We start from the raw sequence: 21883 nt of genomic DNA on the forward strand, positions 1-21883 counted from the left end.
CTGAGTCTGTTCATGCCCCTCATTGTTCTGTGCCATACAACTATTCAGCTTTTCATACAATTATGTTCCTCTGCATAGCCTCTTCAGTGAATCTGACAGCTTTCCTAACTAGTCCCAAGTTTTGGGTCTGTGGGACAGAAGATGAGGCAGAAAGCAAATCTGAAATACACCAACATCAGCTACTGATGCTGCTGCCCACAATGATCACCCCAGTGTGGGCACGCTATTATGGACAGAGCTGCAGGTGAGCTGATGAACCCCTAGTTCATCCAGGAATTCAGCTGGTTAAAGGACAATATGGCAAACAGACAAGTTGGAATTTGTCTTTCTGCTCTCTGGATGCACAGGATCTGCTAGGCTGGAAGCTCCTGCCTTCCCGACTTCTCCACCAAGCACCAAACCTTCCTGAAGAGGTCTGACTTTCCACGCTGTGGAGCACTAAACCTTGACCCCTGCAGAGCTTGTCCTTCCAAGTTTTTCACATTGACTTCAGCCTGTGAAAGAGTAGGGGAATTCACGGCGTACAAACTACCCACAGGTAGAGGATACACTCCGCTTTTCTGTGGAGAATGCAAATGGTGGGGGAGGAAAAGACAATCACACTAGATTTCATGTAAATAGTTTAATTATATTTCAATGCTTAAAACACAGAAACACTTGAATTAAATTACATCATAATGCTTCTGCAAAATTGTACATATACTTCCAAGAACTGTGAGAGGAGGTGCTATTGAACTAAAAGAATACTCCAGTACAAGCCCAGCAAATGCCCATAATACTCTTTTAGTCGTCTTATCTGTACTTCTTTAATTTAAGGGCAGCCATCACAGGATGAAGCCTACCATTACAGGAAGAATGGTTAAAGAGAATTCCTCTGTAGGTGTGTTTGTTATACAAGATCTATCTCAGCATTAATGTGGAAGAAGGTGCCTGTTTTTGCACCTGAGCTGGCAGATGCACTGCTTGGCAGCTGCCTGTGCAGCACATCGAGCTGGGTAAAGAGCACACAGTAGGCTGTTGGTCTGAGGACACAGCTCAGCTTACACTTGCCTTTTATCAGGTTTAAAACAACAAATGAAATTCCAGTCGTAAGCATTCTAGGGGAAATGCGATTTAGGCCAGCCGTGCATCCCTGCTGCTGCTTCCATCCCTGTCCTGCCGCAGAGCATGGGAATGTGATGGGCAGCGACGTGCCAGCTGCTGAACGGAGAAACCCGATGTCTCTGTGGCTGGGTGCCATCAGTGAGCACTTGGAGAAGATGGTAAGTGTGCATTTGGGGGATGGGTGTGATGTATTTGCTGCTCCACTGGTCACACAGGCATAACCTCTGGGAAGACCCACAGATAGCATCCAAATTCTAAGGACCTAAGCCAGATCACACTGAGTATTTGTATGCACACACCTTCCTTCCAAGAGTATCCCTGGAGTGCAAACACCAGCAGCCTGGGAGTGCCTCCTGCCAGATCTCCTGGGTGTGGAGGATGGGCTGTTTTCCACAGGTGATGACACTCCTAGCCCTAATACACTCTCAGAACTCCCTGGTTTTAAAGAGTAATACTGAAAAATTAAAGCAACTTAGCCCTGCAAAACTGCCATGAGGGAAAGCTGTGTCAGTGAAGGAGGGAGGGCTGGCAAGGAACTGTGCACTGTGGGGGTCAGTGGTACATGCTCAGGAAAGAGGCTACATTTAATGAATACAGAAAAAAAAAAAAAAAAAAAATCACAGTGGGGAAGGAGAAAAAAAAAATTGGGAGGACAAAAACTAACTAGCAGGTCCAATGTAGCAACAAAGCACATGTTACCTGAATTGCCCCTCAATGAAACATCTCCTTGCATAAAGCCTACCTGTAGATCTGCGTTCAGATTTTGGCTTGCCCCGATTCCCTTTTGACTGGTGCTGTAGATAGAACATGATCTGACTGATAAATCATGTACTGCAGAAAAATGAGGTGGTGATCAGTGCACAGGCTGGACACTGATGCTTGCATGCAGGCTCTGCTGCTGTGCTGGCCTGCAGCACTCGGGGCTGGTGGCCACCAAAATGCTCTGCAGAGGACAGCCCCCATGCTGCACTGCAGCATGCCAAGGTGGCCAGAGACCCCTTCACACTCTCTCCCTCCTGCAGCCCTGAAGGACAGAGAGATGCTTCAGGGTTACAGGAGAACTCTTGGCTTACCTGTCTGGTCCCACCTTCTGCATTAGCAGGTAACATGAGCAGAGGCTAACACAAAGCTCCGTGTTTCCTTCAGCAGGAAGAAGAGAAGGCTCTCACTGCAGGTCCGGGCAGGTAAGGAAGTACGAACCAGCTGTTCAGTCACCTCTGGGGGCAGACATGGGGCTGCTGTAATGTTGAGCCAATACATGTTTTTCCTTATTTAAAAGAAATATTTCAAGGCTTAATCTTTTTTTTGGGATAACACTCTGCACTGTAGAAACCTCCCTGAGCCAAAGCAGGAGGGGGATAGGTGATACCAGAACCCTAGCTCTACTCGACTCCTCTCTATAGCCCAAGTACCATTGTTTCTAGCTCAGCGGCAGGGAGCCACATAGCCAGATATTGACACCCCCTGCCTCTGCCTGAATGAACTCCCCTCTGTCTGTACAGCAGCCCTGATTTGGGATCTTCAGCCACTTCCTCAGTTAAGATGTAATCAGCCATATGTTCACAATTTTGATTTTTAAAGCTAGCGAATCCCCCATGCGTAATCATCGCCCTGGGTACAGGTTTATCAGCAGCCCATGTGCCACAAGGGGCATAAGCCCATGGTACATGTTTTCCCTGATGTGCCGCAGATTACTACTCCGCTAGGGCAGTAAGCTCTTCTTGTTCAGAGGGGCTTTGCCACCAGTCACCTCTCCAGGCTCTGCCGAAGCTGTGGCCACTGTACAGAGAGGCTCCTTCATCGCTTTCCTTGGGGTCTGGTGGCACAAAGCCAACGGGGAAGCTCTCTGAAACATGCACCTCTCCTCCTTCCCTGACCCAGAGAGTGTGCACATGTGCTCTAACAAGTCTACAACAAAACAGGCACTGTTCCTAAGCACGCATCTTGGCAGATGGTATCAGTCAGCACCAGCCCAGAAAGCGGAGCTCAGGACCTTTTAGTGGTAACAGACACACCAAAAAATCACCACTGCCATCACAAAGGGTTTGCTTCCCAAACTGATGACAGTTCCCAGTGCTTGTGCCCATTTGTAACACAAACCAACGGGGTGACCAGCTGGGCTCAGTGGATCGGCCATGCTTGCGGGAAGTCACTGGTTTGTTGGCTTCATCCTCCCCAGTCTCAGCATGATCCCAGAGCAGGGACAGGTATTGTTCATGCATTGATGGCATTGGCAACGTCTGTGAACACAAGACGGCTGGGTCTCTGGAGGGCTCCTTGACTTGTCAGCAGAATCTGCATTGAAGCAGTGAAAGATGAGACCCAGCAAGTCTGCCTTTGCTCAGGTGCATGTGCTTGGGCACAGACTGCACAGTATCATAACTGCATTCCGCCCCTTACTAAGGGGAGGCTGGCTGACTAACGCGGCATTAACAAGGCAGTGACAGAGAAATACAACAGGCCAGAGAGCAAGTCAGCACATCCATGCCAGTATAAAATCCCCACACCACTGGATTACTGGGTGTCACTATTTATATACACAAGGCAGCATAAAAAGACTTGAAACACCAAGAAGGCCTGGAAACATGCCACAGACTGGACTTTGGCTGTTGTTTTAGACTCTGCCTCTCTTACTATGTTAAGCCTTTAAACTTGTGTACTTTCCAAGCAGAGGTATTTGTGCATTAGCAGGCTCTGGAGGGATCTGAGGTATGCTGTTGGCCAGTCTCTGTATAGGAAGGATCTGTTTTTATTGTGCTAAGTTTAACTCTGGCCTTGTCATTTTCCCCCTTTACTACCTGAAGGGAAGTCCTCTATATGCACTAATAGAGGGATCTGATGTTTTCCTAGTAAGGGCTACTTCTTGCTTTCCCAAACCAGTGTATAGAATATGTTGTGTGTGTTGAAATATGAAAGACAAGTCTTCTTGTTTGTGCTCATTAGCAGGTTGGGAAGCATGTCTCAAGGTCAATATTTTATAATTACAGTTGTGTTTATTATCTCCTCTTTCCCTTTCTGCCCACGCCAAGCTTGCTACAGATTATCTGAAGGTGGAAAGTGTGTGGAAAGTGAGAATTGTTTAGGAGAACTCCTGCTCCTGGAACTGGAAAAGCAAGGGAAGACATGGGCAACACAGAGCAGATGCACAGGAATTCAAGAAAGGAGAAATGTCTGCTCTAAGGGGAGGCTGCGTCACTGGCTGAGACGCATACCTGTTCCAACCATCCCTGCTGGCTCTCTTTCAGAAAGGCTTTTTGTGTGGTGGTGGTGACAAAGGAAACAGAAAACCCTGTGAAGCTGGTTGCAAACGATGGTGAGAAGCCCTTCTTCCCTATTTCTCCTACCTCGTGGTACACTGGGGAAGGAGATAGCCTCTTGTCAAAGTATCCATCTGGATCATTAACCAAAAACAACTGGCCAAGCTACCAAGCTCCTTCCTAACTCACAAATGCAGTTAAGTTGGTGGTCTCTGAGGACCTTACCATTTCTCAGCATGCCGCATGCCTTTGAACACTCAGAAGTGGTCAAAACAAAGCCTTCTTCCCCTCTCCCCAAATTCAAATAGACAGCTCTCCTCCCTTTTCTCTTTCTGAGCCGTGCCTGCTCTGTGCCCACCAAAGTTGGCCTGGAGGTGCTGACAAGACCAGTTGTTGCCATGTCACAACGATGAGCAGGCTTTCTGCCTGCGTTCTTCAGGGCTTGCAGCACAGTCAACTGTCCTGACTACAGGCCTTGCCTTAGCAAGGCCTTGTTCCACACTTGCATCCTGAGGCAAAGCAGGCATACCTTAAAACTGAGTGGACGTTATTTGCTTTTTGGGGCCGGGGCAAAGGAGCCTCAGCGCTTTGTGGGCGTTGAAGTCCCATCTCCGAGGAAATGGCATTCATCCTACTGCTCCCCTGTGGTGCCCTGGGTGGTTAACTGTGGTAAACTCACCCTTAATTACTGAAGTTGCCCTTGTCTCTCTCCTAGTTGAGTAGAGCCAGCACTTTGCCTTCCCAGGCTCTCTGTCCTTGTTGCCTGACTCTTCAGTCCATCCTAAGCACTCCAAAATGCTCAAGCCCCCTATCTCCAGAGCTAGCGGAGATGGGGGAAGTCCTCCTGAGGTCTTACATGGTTTCCTTACCCTACAACAACTCTTTGTAACAAAAGCAGTGCAGGTACCAGTGGTTGTAGTAACAGACTCGCTGGTCCCTGCTGCCTACCTTGCTCTGTGATGCCTGGGAAGATGCTGCATCCCGCCCATGTTCCAGCAGCTCCTGCTCCAGTTCATCCTGTTCCTCGGTGGGATCAAAGTTGTACATGGGCATGAGCTGGTGCCGTAGTTTCTCCAGCCTGCCCAAGGGAGAGAAGAGAAAGGGTTGGTTGAGAAGGACAGATGCTCAGGCTGCCTTCCCCACCCCACTGCTGAGGCTTTCTGTAGGCTCTTTCTCCTGCTGCACAGAGATTCTGCTCTTGTTGCTGCTTGCTGGGTAACGGTCGTGTTCTATCCTGCAGGGATGAGGATAAGAACCTACTACACGCAGCTGGCAGAAGTGGAAGATACCCATGGTGCAGTTATGGGGATTAACTGCTGTCACTAATCCATGTTGGCAGGCATTATGCACAGAGGAATCAGACAGGAATTTAAGTTCCTTCAGATCTTAAAAGATCAAGCTTTATGTGGTGGGACAAAAAAGAGACAGTGGAATGTACTGGCTAGGCATTTTGCAACTTCTCCCCCTGTCCCTCTGCCCACAACAGCCAGTCCTGCCATGTCTTCTGCCATGCAGAAGTCCACTTTTCACTCCAGTGGCCTAACAGTAGTACTTTAACCCTGGGGTTGAAGGACATAAAAATAAATAGAAAATAAGAAAAAGATAAGATTCTCATAAGAGGCTGATGCTTGTGAAAGACTGTTCTTACCCTTCTATTGTTGCTCCAAGTGACAGAGCTATAAACTATTACCCCAAGGGATCTCCCTAAATACTGGACAGCTCAGAGACGGAGGATGGATGGGTGGGCATGCTCCTGTGAAGACACTGAGCCCTGCCTTAGGCTGTAGCCGAGTTTTGGGGGGTGGGAGAGGGAAACACACAACCAATTACTGGCAGTCTCCCCACAAATATCTATTTTGGCAAGCGTTAGGATGACACATTCCCTCCCTGCCTCTATATGGCTTTCCCAAAACAACCATTATCTCCAGCAGTGCTACGTTCATAGGCCAAGCATTAGCTGCTCCTGTGGCAGTATGAAGACCTGTGCTTCAGGGTCTGGCTTGGAAATTTTACAGTGGGCAGCAGCACTTCTTGAAATTCTGTGGCCAGGCCAGGCCTGTCAAAAGGAGTCAGGCAGGGAGGAAGTTCCACATCTAACGGCTCTTCACCAGGGTCTCTGCAGTCAGAGATGGAAGCAGTGGGACACGCATCTCCCTGCACGTTGCTCTCCTCTCTGTTTTCAGCCAGGATCTTAACAAGGAAATTGAGACACTAAGTCTTGGGCTAGAAAGTTGAATCTCTGCGCTATTCTACTGCCAGTTGCTGTGACTGCAGCTAAAGACTGCAAGGCCCGTGTCATTGCCCTGTGCTGCTGGAGAACATAGGGATCTGGGAAAGGCTGAAAGGGGAGATCCACGCCTCTCATGACAAAGTTCCCAGCTTCTTTATACAGTCATAATCCTTTTGTCTGGTTTAGTGCATCTTGTAGATGAAGCATAAAGAGTTTTCAGGTCCCTAACCTCCTCCTGCTCAACCATGTTTTCCTTTCCAAAGCTGTGCAGGAGTCTTTGAAGCTCTGGTGTTAGAAGGTGGGCCAGAACCAGGAGTGCAGTGTCCCTACCTCTGCCTCATTCACATGCAGCTGATGCCCCATAGGCTTTTTCTCAGACAGCTATCCCTTACACTCTCCCTGTCTCCTTCCTAGCTCTCTCTGGATTTTGAAGCACTGAGTTCCCTTCAGCCAACAATAGACATTACTTACCTCTTCCTCTTCCTGATATACAGAACCTGATGGAGAAAAAAAAACCATCATTACATCAGCCCCAGTAGGATGGGGAACAGCTGAGAAGAGAAATTTTGGGCACAGGGCACACTGAAAGGAGGTGTAGCAAGTCTGGTGTCACTGTGCACCAAAGCCAGGGGGAAGGGAGAAGTGACAACTGAAAATGAAATTTCATATTCAGCGGCATAAGTTCGGTAGCAGATCATGCCTGACACTGAGTGCACGAGTGGCCTGTTATTAGATGTGTTAGTAGTAGTAGGAGTATTAGGTGTATTATTATTAGGTGTAGCTCAGCATGTTTCTGGTGGCTGTAGGATGTATGTTGCAATTTAAGAGTGGATGAAGAACTTTCCCTTTGTGGTTTTCACCTGTGGATTTCCTACAGCGTAGAAGTGCTGTTACCCCCTCCCCAGTACAAAGGGAAGAAGCAAAGCGGGCATGCTCAGTGACTTGCCTCTTGTCAGCCAGTAAGAGTGGCTGCGCTGGGAAGAAAGCGAGGCTTTTGGCCTCCAGAGCCTTGTTCTGAGAACTACGAACGCTGGATGTTGCTCTTGGGAACTTATGACCGTTTCCGGGATAATGTTTGCAGGTTCTCTTAGGGGCTTTTGGAAAAACTCCTCCTTGGGCCTGCAATGAAATTTTGCAGTAGTCCCTTTCTGTAGGCTCCTCTGATGGTTATTGTTAGCGAAGCTCTTCCTCTTACGAGGAATGGGAGCTTGCCTTTACCTTCTGTTCTCTGTTGGCAGGTAAACGAACTGGTTATATATCAAAACAACAACTGCAGCACTTGCATTGCCCACGTCAGGCCCTGAACTATAGCTTCTGAAAGCTTCTGCCTACAGCGTTAATGGTAAGGTTAGTTACGCAGCAAATTCTCAGGGACTTTGCTGATACCCAGCAAGTAGGACCTTGGAAATGCAGTCCAGAATGAGTCTAGCTAAAATGGATTCAGGCTGCTTTAATTCAAAAAGGCGTGTCCACAGGGGAGATCAACATGATTTCAACAGTCTGCTTTAAAAGTTAATTTGGATGAACTTTCTTGTGGTGTCCCTGTGTTGACAAGGTTTAAATCAATGCAGCTGTTCCGGTTAACAAGTCAGAACAGAATCTGCTTCGTGTTCTTTTAACTGAACTTCCTATTGCTATTAAAAAGAAATACTCATACTACATATGGCTTCCTCTAGGCCTGCTGAGCATCCCGCTCTGGCGCGACCTCAGGAAGACTGTGGACTGGAGCATTGGATAAAGGCTTAAAAAGAAAGGGATCTCAGGAACTATCAGTTCCCAGCAGTTCTGGGTAAGTCTCTAGTAGAACACAAATAAATCGTTCAACCCAAATCAGTTCTAGAGCCCCTCTGCCACCCTCCACCCTCAACAGACAGAGAAATATTTAGCAGTGCTCTCTTACCATAGCTACAGCCAACCCAATGACAGTAATGATACCAAAGGACAGCAGCATTGTGCTCATGCCAGGTCCAGTGCTGCCCACATCCGGGATTTTGGTGCTGTTGAAACTGGTAGTCTCAGGGCTTATGGTAGCTGGTTCTCGTACAGTCACCTCCAGAGCTGTCCCTGGGTCTGGCTTAGGCGTGGTGGTGGTGCTGTGATACAAGTCATGCACAGAGGGTGAGCTGTAACTCATCCTGCCAGCTCTTGGTAGCTCCTTTTACCAAGCTGTTGTCCTCCCCCATCAGCTACAGAAGCAGAGAGCTGCCCTTCATATCATGGACCTTCAGGTGAGACCTGTCCTGTAGCATTGTCGCTGATGGTTTTTCTTCATAGGAACCACACTGGTTTCTGCCTAGGAAAGAATGAGAACAAATGAACAGTGCGGAGCTCTTGGAGACAGGCACAACCTTTTCCAAAGCTTCCCAATTCACTAGTACAAATTTTGAGAGCAGCTCACAGATAGCCACTCAAACTAAGAAAAAGACTTTTCAGTGGTACTGAGAGCCCCTGAAGTCATGCCTTATTGACCTGAAGTCAATGATACGCTCTCCCCTCACTGCTTCAGCTCTGCCTCCTTGCAGACACTTGGCGGATCTGTGTGAGGACAACCTCAGAACCCCCATCTTCGGTCTGCTCCAGGCTGAGCCAGGTGGCCTCTATCCACCCCAGGAGATACAGCGTTTTCCCACTTCTGTCTCTTGCTTTTAATTTTTGGAAACTTACGTGGATCCCATGAAGTTTATCAGTGGGAACACATTCAATAAAATGGCACTCAACTGTGAGGCATCCATATCTCATGATGCTTTTTACTGAATCCAAAGCAGGACTTTCTTGTTGTGGTAGTTACTGGTGACTGCTAAGTCACTGCAATATTTATTGCCCCACTATCTTTCCCTCATCCCATCCTGCTTCCTTAAAGCAGTGGGTTGCACCGGTCCCCCATCTGCTACTAAAGACAGCATTTCTCAAGTCCCCCATGAAAGCACCCACTCAAGCTTAGTCATGCACTGCTAATTACCAATATTAATTTTAAAATGAGTCCAATTTTGGATTGGAGTTGTGAAATTTGATAGATCTATTCATGCTGAAAACATGAAAGGCTTTAATTGCTTTATGCTTCTATTGTGCAAATGAACAGGAGTTGCAAAACACCATGGGATCATCCTACGGGAAGTATCTGCACAACTTTGTTTATAAAACCACTGTATATAACATTAGTTCAGCAATTGGTTCTGTGAAAATGCAGCTACCTCTGGGCCAGAGCAGTGCTGACCCTGAGAACTACTGTAGCAGTCCTCTGATAATTTCTCCGCAGTTTAGCAGACATTACATCTCTGGACTGGAATGCAGCCGGGACATAGGGGTTAATGAGCTCTGAATAGAAAAAGATGTGCCTGCAGAGAGAAATGAGCCATTGTTCTGCTCCACTCTGTTCTATTCTAGGCAAGGTTATTGCGCAGTTCCCATTACTGTGACGCCTAACTGCTGTCCCTAACTGCATTAAGCAGCGTGAGTAACATCTGTCACTAACAACTGAAGCAGAGAAATCATGCCAGGCAAACAGCAGCAGGCCGCCCCGTGGTCAGTCAGCAGCCTGAGGAGCCACCTTGGCTTGGACAGCACTTGTCCCGTGTCTCCCCGAACAGGTAAACCTCTTGCCATACATGCAGCATCTGTCTCGCTGCCAACAACTTTGTGAAACAGGAGTTGCTGGGGGATTCTGAAGTGCCTGGGAGACTGTGGGAGCTGTTGAACTCCCACAAGTTTCTAGAGCAATGTGAAGACAGGACTTCTGGTCTGGTCCCACCTAACATCACGCTGAGACACGAGTTGATTGCAGCTGAAAGGGACCGTGTCCTTCACTGACCACCAAACCATGCACGCCTCGTTTAAACCACCTGGATTTCCCCAGCCATTACTGACCACCGTGGAGCTCGGGTCTAGTGGACACTTGGGCACTAAGATGGCAAATCTGAAATCTGAGTGCCACAACAGCAGCAGCTGCTACAGCCCAGCAGGGAACGGGAGGGACTTGTTGAGCAGGTATTGGGCAGACCAAGCAGCTGCTCAGAGAGAATCACCAATTTGTGCTGTTCAGGGAAACTCTCCATGCTGGTAATTCACGTTTTAAAAAAAGCCACCATCAAGGAAACAAGAAGTGGAAAAAGAGCCTAAGTGAAAGGAGTGAAATGGGTCCGAGGGCTTTGCAAAGTATGGCTCTAGATCCCCAACAGCTCCTGAATTTTGGAAACAAAATGGGTTAGGCCTTCATCTCAATGTGGTGTCAGTTTTGGAAAATCACTGGAACTTGGATGTTGAAGCTGATATCAACCCTTTGGACAAGACCCCTGTTGTATGGACCACACACTGTGCTGCTGTGTACTGCTCCTCTGAATAAAGCTAGGCTAGGCTAACATCAGCCAGCTGAAACCCTGGTCAAGTGGGAACGGGGGCTCTTGTCCATGCTCTCAGGGTCCTGTCCGTGCTGAAGGATTCCCAAGCCCAGAGACCTAGCTCTAAAAGTGGTCCTGTACGAAGGGTTTCTGACATGGCTTAGACAACCAGCTCCAGGTCCATATGAGGGTAGTTCTGTTCCCAAGTCCCTTCTGCTCCAAGTTGCAGAGCGCCAGATGGGGAGGCTGAGCACAAGTACAGCCCAGTGCCCACGGCTTGCAAAGGCAGAGCTGGGAGCGGATGATCTTTCCCACTGCCTTCCTTTCCCAGTTGTCGTCCTGGTGCTGGAAGTTTGATCTCCAGGCTGGGCACAATCCAAGTCTCTGATGGCTGCTCTAGGGCCAGGGACAGCTACTACCAATCGCTAGCAGGCTTCAGCACAGTCCATGCACAAAGAGAACAGAACAGAAGAGGAACCAGATCCTCAGCTGCTGCGAGCTGGCACTCTTCCATGGCCTGCACCAACAGAGCTTCTCATGCAGCCAGGACCGCGCTGTGCTGGGCTCTGCTGGGTCCAGGAATAAGGAGAACACGTTTGCTTCTCTCCTAAGCCAGCATTTCCGAACCGGTCTCTGACAGGCAATGCGGTGGCCAACACCTCCGAGACGCAGAACATCGTGTCAGGCACTAGCGTGAGGCTGCTGGCTTCTCTGAGTCTTGGTTTTAACCTCTCTGTGCTGCAGTTTCCTCTCGGGTGTGACAGGAATAGAGGTTTGTGTCATGGGGATGAAGATGGGTGGTGGGGTCTCTGGATGAAGAAGGCAAATAGTAACTAGTATTTTTTTCTACATTACTTCACCACAACGAAGATGCCACGTTAGTAACGCCGCGTTACGAGATGGCTCTAGCAATTCGGCAACGCAAGCAGCGTTGGGCTGCTGTTGGCTGCGGGATGGGGCTTCCTCCCCCCCTGCCAGCGGGCTGACCAGGCCGCAGGGCCGCCCCCGGGGCAGGGGGGACCCCGGCCCTCTGCGCCCGCTGCCCCTCCCGCGGGCAGAGAGGTGCCACGGGGCCGCCCCGCAGCCAGCCCGCTCCGCCGGCCCCGACCCCCTCCGGGCAGCGGCACCCCGCAGCTGGCTGGGGACGCTCTCCCCGCGGGAAGCCGCTCCTTCCCCGTCCCGGGGAGAAGCTTCCAGACGGATACCGGGCCGCAGGGCCCTTCCCGCCCCGAGACGCTACCCAGACGCTGAGCCATCGGCCCCGGGGCTGGCAGCCGGCTCCCCACCGCTCCGGCCCCCCGCAGCGCTCCGCCTCGCCCGGGCGGCCGGGACGGGGCCGGGCACGGCGCGGGTCGACGCCGCCCGCCCCTCCCCGCCGCCGGGAGGCCGCGGCAGCCCCCGCCTGTGCCCGCGGCCCGGGGGGAACGGGGCGGGGCGGCGCGGCCGGACACCCCCGCGGCCCAGCCCGCCGCCGCGCCCCTCCCCGGAGGCAGCCGCGTTTCAGCGCCGCGTCCCCCCCCGCCAGGGCGGCCGCCGGGCCCGGCACTTACTGCGCGCTCCGCGCCGAGGCGGCCGGTGCCCCCGCAGCGCCGCTGGCGGTGGGGCCGTGCTGCCCGCCGGGGGGGGCCGGGCCGGGCCGGGCCGGGCCGGGCCGCTCCGCGCTCGCGCCGCCGCACGGCCGGCGGCCCCGCCCCGCCGCTCCGCGCCTCAGGCGATTGGCCGGCGCCCGCAGAGCTCGGCTCGCAGTTGGCCGGCGCTCTCGTCACTCATGCGCGCGGCGGCGATGGGCAGACGGTGCGGCGGTCGTGGCGGCACTCGGTGAGCGGCGGGAGCGTCGCGGCGGTGCAGTCGTTCTCTCCCCCCCTCTCCCTTCCCCTTTCGTTCCTCAAGCTCCCCCCGCAGGCTGCTGTGCGGGAGGCGGAGGCCCCGGCCCCGCGGGAGCCGGCTGCACCTCCAGCCCCGCCGGTGGTGGTAGCCCTGAGGTGAGGCGTCGCTGGGCGGGCGCGCTCGCCCCTGAGGGCCCCGGCGGCGCGGTGCAGGCCAGGCGGGCGCCTGGCGCCGGCTAGGGTGCTGCGTGTGCAGGGAGGCCGGGCGGCTGGAGGGAAAGCCGGGCTCCGGTCCCGCCGGCGGTCTGTGGGGCTCGTTTGCCGCCGGAGAGCTGCCCGGGGGCCGAGGGGAGGCGCGGGCGGGCGGCTCCCCGGCTGGCGAGCGGGGTCTTGTGCTCCCGCCCCCGGCACGGCCTGCGGGGTCGGTTCGGCCCCGCAGCAGAAAGGTGCCGACTCGTGGAGCGCAAGCCCCAGCTCCCACCCGAGCCCGTGAGGGCAGAGCGGGCCGCACCAGTGTGCGTGCTGGAGCACAGTGAGTGGGGAACTGGGCATTGAATGGACCAAACCACAGAACGGCAGGAAAAAGAAACATCCATTCACTACCTGTGTGCAGACAGATATTTGCACCAAGAAGTAGCGTGTGGGGACCCCACATCAGTAGCTGGTCTCCTTTACTGATAATGACAAGTAGTGGCAGCGTTGTTCTGGCCATGGCTGATTAAAGTTTCATCTGCCTCCTGACAACGCTGGTGGGTAGTTTTATTCCTTTATTGTTTGTCTTGTGGCACCATCCCCAGAACTGGGCCTTGGAGTGCAGAGCTGCTCAGGTGAAGACTAGCTGTCAGACTGCTTACGCGTAACATAAAGGCAAGTTTTCATAGGGGCTGCTTATCTCTCTGCTGGGGGTAATAAAGATGGTAAGAAGGGGATCCTTGGGCTCTTTGAGCACCCACGTCTTTGCCAGGAGGGAGCAGGTAAGCCAGTCTTGAGATCTTTGCTGCAGGGTATTCTCTCTGCTGCTTCTCTGGGCTCTGTTTGGTTTGATTTTGCAAACGAGGGCAATGGAGGTCTGACTCTTCCCACAGTTTCACCATGCAGCAGGAGCAGGGCAGGCCCCATACTGCTGCCTGCACAGGTGCCCCATGCAGCAGGGTCCAGGGCTGATGCGGGGGGTTCAGTGCCAGCATCTGCCCAGGTGGGAGCTGACCCAGCCTCCCAGATCTCCCTGCAGCAGCACTCCTGTTGAGCAGGGAGCCACTCACCCTGGGTGCTGCTGGGTGCTCGGGAGAGGTATTTGGTTGTTTGTGTGGTGGTTTTCTGCAGGAACTGGAGGAGGGGAGGTTGTGGCCTCTCTGAGACAGTGATGAAAAGCAGCCATCAATAGAGGAATGGGAATGGGCGCTCAGGGACACCCACAGTGGCTCCAGGGACTGTGAGTCAGAAGGGAGGGGAGCCCTCATTTCTGATGGATCACAGCAGGAAAGTGGGGTTGTTGTTCTGTTTGTCTCACGCAGTTCCAAATGTGATATGCAGCAGCTGTTCTGTAAAGTTTAATCTCCTTTGTCTCCTGCAGTCATCTTGTTTGTTTTTCTTCCCTCTCTGTCTGGCTCTCTGTGTTCTCTTCTTTAAGACACTGACTTCCCTCTGGCAGGATTTACCTTTTCTGGCCATTGCATCTTTCAAGCATTTCTCTTCCCTGTAGTTGTACCTTGTGAGCTTTTCTCCTTCCTCGGCTCTTAGCAGCTCAGCCCTGGCTCTCTAGCCCCTTGTCTGCTCTCTGGGGATGGTGACAGTGTGGAAGACCCTTGATCCACAGAGTCAAGGTCTTCTGTGAGCACACCTGCTAACCTAGGACTTGTGTTTTATGAACAGAGGAATAGAAGAAAGAATCTAGGAGAGACTAAAGGTCTGCCTGCAAGGAGACCCAGGGTGACCCACGCATGGAGTGGAGAGCCGAGGGCTGGAGCTGAAGGCTGATGTGTCTGTGACTCTCTTGGACCAAGGACAGGCAGGAGATCTGTGCCCATGTGTGTAGGCATGCTCCCTTCTCCCTGCCACGGGCACAGACTGGCCTCCTAGTAGCTCTGGCCTGTGCAGATGGGTAGCTCTGTGAAGGAATGGATTGCAGTGGCAGAGCTGGTTAGCTGTCATCTGAATCTATTCTTGGGGTAATCATTTGTTACTCTTAGGGTGTGAGTAATTGGTTTTGTACCTGTGGGCTGGGATTAGGGCAAGCAGCCTGCATTCTGTCAGAGGGGAACCTGTGGTTTGCTAGCCCGAGGAATTCAGGCTGTACTCTTGCCTCCTTTTCTAGACCTGAAGAGCTGCAAACCAGTGCTGTTTTCATGCTGCCCTGAGGAGAATCCCCTGACTGTGGTCAGCTGGTGCTTAGCCACAGTGGCTTGTGGTAGCACCAAGTGTCCTATTCAGCACTGACCAGAACAGCTGATGGCAACAAAGAACACATGTAGAAGCCAGGAACTGACTTCACAACAATGAGATGCCTCACCAACCCGCTGCTCAAGAGGCTGTTGGGTCTCTCACCTCAGTGCATGCCAGGGGGATTGAGTCAAAGTAAAGGTCCTATCCTCAGTCCCAAGTGGTCACCTCTGAGGCAGATCTGCAGTGCAAGACCTGGGCTCATGACTGCCACTGACATGGTCAGCTACTGGCAGAAGGTGTTTGAGACAAATGGGATCCCTGAAGCACAAGAATCCAGTGAATATATCGTGTCATTTGTCCTAGGAGCAAAAACAGTTAAGTAAAAAGAAAAGAATAAGGTCTGTGTGTGCCTCTCACTTCATTGTTTTGGTTTAAACCCTTACCTTTATTTCACTTACAGGAAGTAGAACAACTTTTTCCTGCTTTAGATGGTGGAGAGGGCGAGGCATAGTTTATTAATGCCAGCAGAGCACTTGGGGTCTCTTAAATGCCTGCTTTTGCAGGGACTGAAATGTAACCCATGACATACACACCCACACTGTACCCTGGCTTGCGTGGTAGAATGATTCCTAGTTTTACCTGTTCTTCTGAGCCCCAAAAAGTAGCAGAAGAACAGTTGTACAAGTTTGGTTTTAATCATGTAGGTAGATTCCCCTAGTCATTTGTGGTTTGCAATAGTCCCAGGCATGTGTGTTTGTCAGCACGATGGGTCTCCCTGGAGGGTGCCCTTAGGAGGGTGCAGGGGAGGCACAAGGGGGCAGGTTTTAAAGTGACTTTGTCTTCAGTTTCAGAGCTTGAGCTCCAAAAGCCTCTGCACTCCACTTACAGCAGCGCAGCAGGAGCAAATCCAGCAGCTGAGCAACAAGCGACTAGAAAGGTAGGAGCATCCTCTTGCAGTCATTCCGTTGGAGGGTTTTTCTTCAGTTTTAGTGCAGCCAGAAGAATGGTAGCCCAGAAAAGGCAGACGACCATTAGCAGTTGACATATCAAGTAACCATGCTGTGGTCTCATGGTGACCCATGTGATGGCATTTGCTGTATTTGTCAGGTAGCAAATGATCTGTCTGTCCTGTCTGGGAGCAAAGGGAGTTTGCGGGGTGTTGCAGAGGAACAGGAAACTGACAGTACTGACTCTGAGTTGGGTACATTTTCGTTAAGTCCTTCTGTGCTTACAAAATTTAGCATTGGCCCCTTCTGTCTGATTCAGCACTGTCTTCAGCTGCCAGTCCTATACTGGTCTGTGGTGTTGCTGTGCTTTCCTTTCCAGACGTTGCCTCCTGGGGGATTTCCGTGGTGTTTAGAGGTATCCATGGCTGCTGTGGCTTTGGTTTCCATTTGGCCTCCATTTGCTTGCTCTGTGTGAGGGGTTCTCTTAGTGCAAAAAATTAAATGGATTTGGTGTGAAGGAGCTACTTGGAATCAGGCTGGGTCTGGGGAGTAGTGTGTGGGGAGAGGAAATACTCAGGAACTTGGATCATTTAGAAGGGTGGGAGATGCCTAGGAGCGTGTTTGGAGGTAGCATCCTCCTGCTTGTTTATGAGAATATGGTTATGATGTGGATCCTTATTTTGCTGTGCAGATTAATCCTGACATGATTTAAGCAGAATAGGATGTGAGGGTCTCTCTTGGAGTCAACTGTGTTAGCAGTGGTTACTGTTTGTAGGATCTGAGTGTCTCCCCTGAAATTGTCCTGCTGCTCTTGAGCCTTGTGTTAGGAGAAGAATTGCAAAATTCTTGGAGCTGACTTGCATGTTGCTCTGTCTTAAATGCTGTTACGGTTGCAACAAATGTCTGCTCTTCTACATGAAGAAATGAGGTGTGGTGCCTCAAAGCAGCTGAAAACATGGCCCCAAAATTCATAGAATCATGGAATCACAGAGATTGGCAAGGACCACTGGAAATCTAGTCGGCCCCCCTTGCTCAAAGCAGGATCAACCAGAGCTAGTTGCTCAGAGCCATGCCCAATTCAGTTTTTAATATATACAAACATAGATACTGTGCAAACTCTCTAGACATCCTGTTCCAGTTTTTGACCACCTTCACAGTATTTAAAAAAGGAGTGGTTCTTAGGTTTAAATTGATTTTTCTGTATTTTAGTCTGTGCCCTTTGCCTGTCTGTTCACTGGATACCACTGGAAAGAGTCAGGCTCCTTCTTCTTTACTCCAACAGATACACGTTTATTCATGAGATTTCCCACCCCTGCCCCCCACAGCCTGAGCCTTCGCTTCTCAAGGCCAAACTGTTCCAGCTCTCAGTCTCTCCTATGTCAGATGTTCCAATCCCTTAATCATCTTAATGGCCATTTGTTGGACTTACTCCAGTATGTCCACGTCCCTCCTGTACTGGGAGCCCAGCACTCCAGATATTTCCTACCAATGCTGAATAGAGGGGAAGGATCCCCTCCCTTGGCCTTCTGGCAGCGCTCTGCCTGGTGCAGCCCAGGAAGCCATTGGCCTTCTTTGCTGCAAGAGCACACTGCTGGCTCATGATCAGCTTGTCCACTGGATCCCCAGGGCCTTTTCTGCAAGGCCACTGTCCAGCTGGTTGGTCTCCAGCCTGTACTGGTGCATGGGGTTGTTCCTCCAGAGTTTATAGGACTTCGCATTACCCTTTGCTGAACTTCATGAGGTTCCTGCCAGCCCATTTCTCCAGCCTCCTGAGGTCCCTCCGAAAGGCAGCACGCTCATCTGGTCTATTAACCACTCCTCAATTTTCTGTCATCTGCAGACGTGGCAGGGGTGCTCTCTGTCCCTTCATCTGGATCATTAATGAAGACATTATGCTATAATGGCCCAACTATTGACCCCAGGGGTGCTCCACTACTGGTCAGCCTTCAGCTGGACTTTGTGCTGCTGAAGACAGCCCTCTGAGCCTGCCAGTTCAGCCAATTTTCAGTCTGCCTCATTTATCTAATCCGTACTTCATCAGCTTGTATATGAGGATGTTACAGGAGACAGTATTAAAATGCTCAGGAAAGTCTAGATAAATCATATTGATTACTCTCTCCTCATGCACCGAGCTAGTCATTGTGTTACGGGTGGCTATCAAGTTGGTCAGGCATGACTTCCCCTTTGTACATCCATGTTGACTACTCCCAGTCACCTTCCTGTACTTTGTGTGTTTGGAAGCGATCTCCAGGGATATTTGTTCCATCACTTACACCAGTAGTGAGGTGAGGCTGACTGGCCTGTAGGTCGCTGGGTCCAGTGCTTGATAACAAACTCCATTGTGGGAACAGAGCTCCCACAGCTCCCTTACAACGCGTATGCAGTTGAGAGCCTTAGGGGTGTCTAGATGCCCACCCTCAGAAGGCTTATGTGGTTAGTCGTGAGGTAACCATGGTACTGAGAGCTTTGCTGTGTTATAGAGTGTAGTCATGAAGTGTTCATGCTTGCTTTTGCCTGCCACAGAATGCCGGTGCAGTATGTGCTTGGTGAGTGGGACTTTCAGGACCTGACTCTGAAGATGAAACCGCCAGTATTCATTCCTCGGCCTGAGACAGAGGTAGGATTATGGGGAACATGGCTGGGGGGAGCTATAATCTGTGCACCGCATTGCAATGAAAGCATCCTGTATATCGTGAAGTTGTAGTGATGAGGAGGTCAGATCACTTCTTTTAGAACAGAGGGGGATTCTAAGCTTGTGATTCGGAACTGATGCTGGTGAACTTTGCCTCCTAGTTCACAGCAAGAGATGTTGAAGCCAGCGTATCACTTGATTACGCATAGATCCATCTCCACTGATGGAAGGACTTGGCTTTCTTTCCTTATTCCTGCTATAGTAATGACTTCTAGAAGTTCAAAACCTATACTGCTATATTCCAGTGGCTTAGTACTTTGATACAAGGACAAGAATCTTGAAGTTGTCCGAAGGTTATTAGCAAACTCCTGCAGTAGTAGAAAGCTGCTGCTGGGAAATGGTAATGCAGTCCAGACAGCTTGTTTGTCCGTGTGCAGGCTGGTAGGAAATGGCACCTACTGCCTGTCTGATGGCTCTGCAGTGGTTTCTGGACAAACACTGGAAACTGAAGGGTTGTTTCCTCAAGGGTAACAAAACAAACACTGGAAACTGAAGGGTAAGTTCTGACCTGGGCTGGAATTAAATATGAATCTCAGTCGTAAGAATGTACAGGACAGCCATGTGTGATCAAGTTATAACTCCATTTTCCCCAGTGTTCCTGCTGCTAGGGAGAAGCCTAAGAACTACATGGTGACACTTTCCCTGATAATAGCCTAGCTTTCAGCTCATCGAACCATCCTAGAAAGGAAGTCTTTCTGTTTACTAGTCCTCAGGAGGTTTCTGTTTACTAGTCCTCAGGAGGTTTTAGGTTTTGTGAGGGGTTTTGGTTTTTTGTTTGGTTTTTTTTCTTCTGAGAATTTGTTTTCTTTTGGAGCCTGTGTTGACTATTGGAGATGAAGTGGTCTCCATAGCTTGTCCACTTAGGAGTCCCAGAAGCTTAAAGCTGTCTTAGTCTACTAGTCATGTCTTCAGTTGTTTGCCTGGTGGTTGGTGACTGTTGTAATGTGCTGGGGGCCCTCTGCTCAGGTCTCCTTGAGCAGGGGCCCGTGCTGTAAAAAGAATGAAAAGGATCATTCAGAATGTCCCCTATTGACTATGTCGGGACGTATGCCAAGGACTATGTGGGCTTTGGAGATGGGAAGACCTCTGCTTTTTATAGGGAAGGGACAGTATTGGGAATGTATGAAGAAAGCAGCAACTCACTAAAGAGAGGATGAAGTCTGGAGAATCCTTGATCTGACACCTTTTATTGAACAAAAGTTAAAAGGCAAAGACAGCCTGTGCTTCCACTGTGCCCTTTGAAGAAGAGGGTGCTGTTGAAATCCGTGAGAGGGTTCCAGACAATTTAGTGGGAATCAGCACAACTACCACTTGAACATCCTCTCATCTCAGCCTGTGGAAGAATATTCAGAACCAGAGTCTTGACTTGGTCTGGGGCGTCAGCAGCATCTCACTGAGAGGCTGCTGGGCCCTAAAGCGTAGTGATGACGCTTGTGTCCAGAGGTGTGAGCTCTCTGTTGTTCTGGGTTTGATCACTCTGTGGCGATTAAGTTTGGAGATAGGGCTCTAAGGAGTAGTTTTGGCAGTTGGAGCCCAGCGATGTTTAGCTTTGTTATTGTCAGCAGTATTTCTGCCCTGGTTTATTCAGGAGAGTATTCCCAACCTCTAACTCTCCATTAATTCGTGGATGCAACATGAGCGTTAAAACCAGGGAGAACTTGCATGTTCTGCAAGTCAAAACATCTGCTGGCGAGGCTTCCTCTGGTGCTGTGCTCTAATTCTCTCCGTGCAGTGCCAGGCCTATTGTGTGGAGTGGAAGCCAGGGTGGCTAATGCCCGAGAACATTGTTAATTGTGCCCACATGCGTGATTTTGGTAAAAGCATCTCCCCTGGCCCAAACTGAAATGCAGTGCTGTGTAACATGCTGTGTTTGAAACCACTTAACATAACCTGGTGCAAAAATGTCACATAAACAGCTTAACCCAAACCTGATCTCTCTGGGAAAACTTTATTTGATGTATCACAGTACTTACTACAAAGGCACATTTTTGGCACGTTTATTATGCAAGGCCAAAATGATGATGGTAGCTCAGGAATGGAGTTCTGTTTGCAACGGAGATTTTTCTTGTGATCGGGAGGTTACTTGGACAGGAAGAGCATGGGGACAAGATCCGTTTTTTTAGCAGCACCTGGCAGGACATCGCTTTAGGCATCTGCTGCTTCTAGGAACCATGTACTCTGTGTAACCTGTTGCACAAAATGAGTTGGTGTCCAGACCCTTTCCTTCTGCTAGGAAGGAAAGGTTGGTCATGTCTGGCTCGGAGCTTTGTGTGGTGTGTTTGGGTTGGGGTTTGCCTATGTTTTGTTTCATCAGAGTAATTTTTCCAGACTTCATGGGACTTAAAAACTGCAGTGGAAATATCTCCTCTCAAAAATATTGAATTTAGTTGCATCTGTTTCTCTCTTTCAGTTTAGGATTTCTCTGCAGCATTCTTAAAACCAATAGCGCTGAAACTTTTCATCAAAGAATACCTGTAAATAATCCTTGTTCTTTAGGAAGCAGTTCATTATCAACATTGATATCCCAGGTTCAAGTTGTTTATCTGGGACTGCACACACAAGCCACATAGCATGTCTTGTCCTTGGCTGAGTAAATGTGAATCCCTAAAGTGTCGTCGTCTTAGTGCGGATACACAAGCAGCTGCAAAATTTGCTTCCTAGTTACATTTATGTAGCTTCTGCAAATATTCCTGCTTGTTGATTCAAAAACTAAAAGGAAGAGGAGCCATCTTTATCATGCATGTTTTTTTCTATGGTTTCAACGGTAGGGTTATGACTTTTGCTCCGAGACACATTGGTGATGGCATGAAGGCAAACACAGTATGACAGAAACCACCAGCATTGTTTCAGTCCTGGGGACAGAGAGACACAAGCAAAGAGAGAAGCTCGGTTGTCTGCCTAGTTTTGCCCGATGTGAAATTAGCCCTTTTGTAGTCTATTTAGTTCTCTCTGGTAGCTGAGCCCTCTCCCATGCGCTCCCTCTGGGAATATTTTTACAGCACATGTGGCTTCATTCTTCTGTTCCATGGGAGTGGGAAGAGGACAGGCAGCCAAAATTAGGAAACTAGCAGGTCCTGTTTAAGCTCTGAGAGTGGGATAACAAAACCGATT

The 21883-nt window shown here is 50.2% G+C and overlaps 2 protein-coding genes across 10 annotated transcripts in view; one reads left to right on the forward strand and one right to left on the reverse strand.

The window, feature by feature from the left end:
• Nucleotides 1–608: 608 nt before the first annotated feature.
• On the reverse strand, nt 609–12562 carry C11H3orf18 (chromosome 11 C3orf18 homolog). Of its 4 annotated transcripts, none has more exons than XM_075432380.1 (6): nt 12476–12562; nt 8492–8884; nt 7538–7710; nt 7063–7088; nt 5310–5439; nt 609–2321 (listed from the first exon to the last, which is right to left on the reverse strand). In XM_075432380.1, the coding sequence occupies exons 2-6, from the start codon at nt 8723–8725 to the stop codon at nt 2312–2314; spliced, it is 573 nt and encodes a 190-aa protein (XP_075288495.1). In that variant the 5' UTR covers nt 8726–8884; nt 12476–12562; the 3' UTR covers nt 609–2311. The 4 variants fall into 4 exon arrangements, with proteins under 4 accessions (XP_075288495.1, XP_075288498.1, XP_075288497.1 ...); XM_075432379.1 differs by lacking the exon at nt 609–2321 and adding an exon at nt 3306–3399; XM_075432383.1 differs by lacking the exon at nt 7538–7710 and having other exon boundaries at nt 612–2321.
• The window catches only part of HEMK1 (HemK methyltransferase 1, mitochondrial release factors N(5)-glutamine), a 34014-nt gene continuing 23768 nt past the window's right edge, over nt 11638–21883 (forward strand). Inside the window, exons 1-4 of one of the 6 annotated variants that reach the window (XM_075432373.1) lie at nt 12654–12743; nt 15066–15507; nt 15979–16070; nt 18604–18697. In XM_075432373.1, coding sequence (XP_075288488.1) covers nt 15247–15507; nt 15979–16070; nt 18604–18697 — 447 coding nt within the window. In that variant the 5' untranslated portion in view covers nt 12654–12743; nt 15066–15246. Of the gene's footprint in view, nt 11698–12653; nt 12744–12833; nt 12908–15065; nt 15532–15978; nt 16071–18603; nt 18698–21883 lie in introns of those variants that run through there. The other 5 variants (XM_075432374.1, XM_075432376.1, XM_075432377.1 and 2 more) reach the window with 5 other exon arrangements.

This window comes from Opisthocomus hoazin, chromosome 11 (genome assembly GCF_030867145.1).
Source record: "Opisthocomus hoazin isolate bOpiHoa1 chromosome 11, bOpiHoa1.hap1, whole genome shotgun sequence".
In the NCBI taxonomy this organism is placed as follows: domain Eukaryota; kingdom Metazoa; phylum Chordata; class Aves; order Opisthocomiformes; family Opisthocomidae; genus Opisthocomus; species Opisthocomus hoazin.

Bases quoted from the DNA above. Each gene is read 5' to 3' on its own strand.
- C11H3orf18 (XM_075432380.1), bottom strand. From the start codon at position 8,725: ATGAGTTACAGCTCACCCTCTGTGCATGACTTGTATCACAGCACCACC. The intron at 7,089-7,537 runs GCAAGTCACTGA...TTTCTCCATCAG, and splicing joins CTCTTACTGGCTGACAAGAG to GTTCTGTATATCAGGAAGAG. The intron at 5,440-7,062 runs GTAAGTAATGTC...TCCCTTGGGCAG, and splicing joins TATATCAGGAAGAGGAAGAG to GCTGGAGAAACTACGGCACC.